A 5,519-nucleotide genomic window follows, 5' to 3' on the forward strand; every position below is an offset into this window, starting at 1 on the left:
AACAACAGTATCTTTTACTCACTATGCCAAAAAATAATCCTGAAAATTATCATTGAGATCTAAAAAAAAAAACAAACCCAACTCAACAAAAGACAAGTCAAACCTTTTCCATTTACCTCTTTTCCCTCGGGGGTGTGTGGGGGGGTGCTTTTTTCAAACCTAATTGTCATTTGGTATTTGAGAGAGAGATAAATATTAGTAAGTATAAAGCATACGAAAAGTTTTTCAGGGAGTGGGAAGGGGAAAGGGATTTCTTGTTTCTTTCAACTTTCTGCTCCCATAGAAAATACTTTATCCTCATTTATCACTACTCCCCCTCTCCCCACTCCAAATGCCATGATTACAAGCAGTAAATGCTTTTACTATTTTTTCATTATAACAAGTGCATTGCTTCACTTCAAACTACTCCCAAAATATTATCATGAAAAATCCCAATCCACAAATCAGTCTATATAATGGAGACACAGATGACCTTAGCAATCAAAAGGCAGACATACAGTGAAGTGTGGCTGAACATGTGTGAGCTACACTATCCAAGTTATAAACTGAAAAACAGCATTATCAAGAGGAATTGGGACACACTGAAATCTCTTGATGTAACAGAAAATACTACTAATTTTTGGCCACAGGTGGTATATTTTTGTGGTCAACTTGCTATTTTGCAGCAAACAAGCAACGTTTTGTAAATCCATACACATCTATTGTATGGTAAGTGATGCCTTAAGGCCAAAAAAAGAGTACTCGGCAAGATCAGAAGTCATTTCTGTTACTATCTGTCCAAAAAACACACACAAGACTTGATGAGTACCAATGACTTTAAAACCACAAGAAAACCAATGGCAACTACCTCAGACTTCTACAAGGCAGTAGGAAGACCATCTGATTCTTGAGGTTCCAAATTCTACATTTGGCTGCATACTTCTAAATCAGCGTAACAGAAATCTCCGTGCTAATGTCCGGCTCAAGGAGAAGGATATCCAACACAAACTTAGAATTAGAAACTTAATAAAATCTTCAGTCTATTATGGAGGACCATTAGTGCAATATACAAGGGATCTGAAGAAAAACAGTATTTATGAGATGAAATTCACATCACTTATTTCTTTCCAACTGTCAAAATACTTATACTGTTAAGAATGAGGGATAAGCAACTAAACCCAAAAGGCCTGGCTATTCAACACAAGTGTACACAACCTTATTACCATCAAAGATTTCAAGATTGTTTAAAAGGCAATTGCTTCTGTCTGCAATACTGTATCATGCCAACAAATCAAGATGCTTTGGGTACATTTTTCTTTTATCATGTCCTTTCATCTTTTGTTCTTTTGGACAAGGCCAAATAAGTGTAGGATTTCAAGAAAGATATACTGCTTTCTTGTTCACTTCTAATTTTCATTTTTTAACACATCAGCTTGGAAATAGCCATTCCACACATGTATAGCTACAAAGCAAATCCTGTTCATTTCACAAAGCTCTGCTCTAGTCTTCCTGGCCACCTTGATCTGGAATTTCATAGGCACACATTTTTGAAATGAACAAAAAGGTGTATAACTGTAATACAGGAATCATCTGTCACACTCACATCTCATATTACTCCTGCTGAAATTCCTGTGGGAAAACATGTACAAGTAAAACCGTGAAGACCAGTTCCTGCATAACGCTAGGAGTTTAACTTAACATGGAATAGATCTGAAACAGAAACTCTGTATGAGACTTCCCTGCATCTTAAATGTATCACCACTGTTACACAGACTTTCAAAGGTACCACACTGTGTACCTTACTCTCTCCTGAAGTAGAGAAAAGATTCTCTCTCTGCCTTCAGGATTGTAGCTAAAGGCTTCAGACTCTAAGGTTTTTGACTTCGCTCGCTTTCTGGATGTGCAATCAGCATCTCTTCTTAGTGGTATCTCACCTGTGGGGAAAGCTAGGCCTCAATAAGTCTTTTTAATGCAAAAACCCAATATTGAACTGCTGTTACAAATCATAAGAGAAGTCTGTCCTCATGTTTATAAATCCTACACAAAAGAAGACCTAAGCAAACTATGTTTACCTCAAGCAGCAGACTAAGCTTATCTTTGTGTTGACTACAGATCTCAGTTGTAAGAGAAAAATCTAGCTGACCCATGTGTATGTGCTTTAGCCCCTCCGCATCTTTTGTCCAGCCTATGCAGAGACAAATGGTCTGCCTGCAATTTGGTTGTTGAGTATCACAAGGTAACACCCTGCCTCTTAAATATTTGATTAAGAAAAGAGCATCTGGACACATCTCATGTTCTTATGATACATTCTCTAACTTCAACTCCAGTGATTTCTCTGCAGATGCACAATAAGCTTATCAATATCTATGCTAACACATCATATTTATGTTGTACTTCAGGTAATTAAAAATTTATCATGCACACAAATGACACATAAAAGCCTATTAAGTGGCACATATGTCTTCTGAACATCAGGAAAACAAGCTAATTGTACTTGTGAACGGACTGTGATGAAGTCTTCTCAAGACATGAGCAGCATACAGCCAATGTTGTGCTGCATACACATTTATCTCTGGTTCCAATTTCCTATACTGATGTAGTTACCTACAGTGCGATGCATGAGGATGGGAAGGTCTAATCCACCTATCCAATCAATCTTGTCAGCTAAAAAATATTTGACATCAACACATTGCTTGCTGAGGGCTGTGTATATACAAAGGAGCGGAAAAAGGATGGGGGGAAGGAATCAAATTATGTGGAAACATCCTGGGTAGAAACTGAGGCATCTTCTTCAGCCAAGATTCAGTCTCTCTGATGTTACTCCTTCTAAAACACACTGCAGAGTCTTATCCAACTACAGAACCTCTGATGACTCCCTACGGAGCGCTCTACCTGCCAAATGACTGTTCTCTTCCCACCCTCTATTTTCCCCTAGTTTTCAGCAGATTAGAGTCTGCTGTGGATTAGGAAACACTCCTGTAGAAGAATGAGGCAGTGGAAAAAAGTAAAGCTCCCAGGTAAGCTTCTGCTCCTAAAATCCTCACTGACGTAGACTTTAGATGGTCAATGCTGAAGTCAGATTATAAAAATCAATGGAAACAGCCTAGAGAGCAGCTAATTAAGTACCCTAGCTCTACCTCACTCTCATTTCATAACAGGAGAGTTGTGAAAACAAATACTTTGGCATCCATTCAATACCTTCTCTCATGTTTTTACTTGCAACAATGTCAGGCTTGCATGTGCGCTGAGGTGTGCAGACACAGGTGTGACATTCCGAGTCCTTACATGAAAACTATATCCATTAAAAGCACAACATTCACTCAAGCAAATCATCAGGAAAGCATCCACACTGGAGTCGGAATCTGAAGGCAGCTACTGGAGGCTTTAATCTTCTGCATGTATCAGCAGATTACAGAAGAAAAATCCAAGAAATAAAAGGGCAATAGGCAAATACACATATCCTTTGCTGTTTGTTTTATCCATAACTTTACAGCCTAGCGCACCTCCTGTCCAGATAACATAGTAAGTACTGAATGCTACAAACTCACCACATCATTTTGTTGTTCTTAAAATTCATATAGAATTGTAGGATTCCAACTAGAAGTTTTAGAACAAAAAGAATTTTTAAGCAAATTTACAAATAAGGTAACTCGTATCAACCAGTTATGTCTCAGTCCAATTCAGTGCATTAACAAGAATCTCTCTTGAACATCTACTACAGCTTTCTTTCCATTAGAGCTACTAAAGCTAAATAGGGAAGGGTAGACAGCTACTTAACACATCAGTGAAGTGGCATTAGGTTCAAGCAAATGAGCCCTTCTTACTCCCTTTCAAACGATCTGTCACAGTTTCAAAAAGTTTTGCCTTCATCTCATGTGACTGAATTACTCACCTTCCCCATCAGGGCTCACATTTTCATAGGAATCCCAGCGTATTAGTGGGTCTGAGGTATTGTAATCAACTATCACTCCATGGTCATTCTGAAGGTGTTCACATCCTAAAAAATAAACATCCGTTTGAAACCAAAAATTCTCATAAACACATTTGTAATGATATACATACACATGTGGCCTTCTGACAGAAGTTTGCTCCCCAAACTGCAAAACCACATTCTGAAATGTAAGAAGCAGCAATAGGGGAAGAAAGGTTATATAAACCAGCTAAGAAAAGCTTATTTATGTTTCATTACAGAAGGTACAAACAGAGAATTTTAAATTGAGCTTCTTGGTTATGATGTAGCTCTGATAACTTGGATCAGTCCTTAAACACAACTAACACAGATGATCCACCCAGCCTTATAGGCAGGCACAATAAAACAAACAATTTTTCAGAATGAAACCACAAGTATCTGTAATGAAACGGTACTAAAGGAATGGTAAAATAAGACTTTGTTACAGATTATCATTCTGATACCAGAGCAATTTATCACTAAAGATGAATAGGGAGAGGTGAAAACTGCCACTCCGTGTACCTCCCAGTTCCCCCAAGGTGCCAACTATGCTGTTTCATCCATTCTCCAGCCTTCTGGCAGGACCTGAGATGGTGTTTGGCTGTGCGTAAGTACACTCTGCCAAACATACCTGGAATTTTCAGCAGTAACCCACATTTTTGTGCCCCTAATGAGGCATAAGATAATATCCAGCTTTGAAATGTATACCATGAGGAATTTAGGTGTGGTCCAGTGATTCAAAAGCAAAGTGCAGGTATCAAGAACTCATGACATTGGACTTGGCTTTGACACTGACACAAATCAAATGGGCTTTCTGCCTTTGCTCTTCTATCTAGATTAGGGAACAAAGAAATCCTCAGTTATCAACTCTTCAGCTGTGTCTGGAGAAGCAAGTCCTACTGTAAACTGTTCTAAAGCAGCAGAGTGTTATGCACATGCTGTGACTTTCAAAACAAGGATAGTTAAAATTCAAAGGACAAGAATGGTATGGTCCTGTACCTTTATACATGGGCAGAAAAAAGCTATCTGTAGAGAGTTTCTGTGATGACATTTGTCATAACACAGATGTATGAAGTTTTTATCTAAATATTTAGGAGCCTGATCTTCTTGGCAAGTGCCTTCTTTCTTAAAAACTGTATCAGTCAATTATTTTCTACAATACCATGTCCAGTTTTGGGCTACACAATATAAGAAAGGTAAGAATAAAGTAAAGTAAGTTCAGGCGAAGGCAACCAGGGTGGTCAGGACTGAAGGACTTCCCCTGTGAGGAAAGGCTGAGGGACCAGGGCTTCTTCAGTCTGGAGATGAGATGGTCTTGGGGATCACCTGACACCAGCCCCTCAAAGGCCACAAACGAGACAGAGCCAGGTGGGGCCAAGGCAGAAAAACAGCAAGGAACATGCATAAATTGAATCTAGAGAACTTTAGAGTCAATATAAGTTAAAAATAAACCCACTGTGAGGACAGTCAGACAGTGGAACAGGCCGCTCATTGAGGCTGTGAAGTCTCCATCCCTGGGGGTTTTCAAGATTTGCCTGGACAAACCTCTGAGCAACCTGGTCCGATCTCACAGATGACTCTGCTTTCAGCA

At 39.0% G+C, this 5,519-nt stretch overlaps 1 protein-coding gene across 1 annotated transcript in view; it reads right to left on the minus strand.

Annotated features, from left to right (window-relative positions):
* Nucleotides 1-5,519, minus strand: part of TNS3 (tensin 3) — a gene marked incomplete at its 3' end in the record, with an annotated part of 62,984 nt that overhangs the window by 35,741 nt on the left and 21,724 nt on the right. The window contains exon 11 of the mRNA XM_010285351.1: nt 3,872-3,976. Coding sequence (XP_010283653.1) covers nt 3,872-3,976 — 105 coding nt within the window. The remainder of the gene's footprint in view (nt 1-3,871; nt 3,977-5,519) is intronic.

Source organism: Phaethon lepturus, unplaced genomic scaffold (assembly GCF_000687285.1).
Source record: "Phaethon lepturus isolate BGI_N335 unplaced genomic scaffold, ASM68728v1 scaffold6214, whole genome shotgun sequence".
NCBI classification, from domain to species: domain Eukaryota; kingdom Metazoa; phylum Chordata; class Aves; order Phaethontiformes; family Phaethontidae; genus Phaethon; species Phaethon lepturus.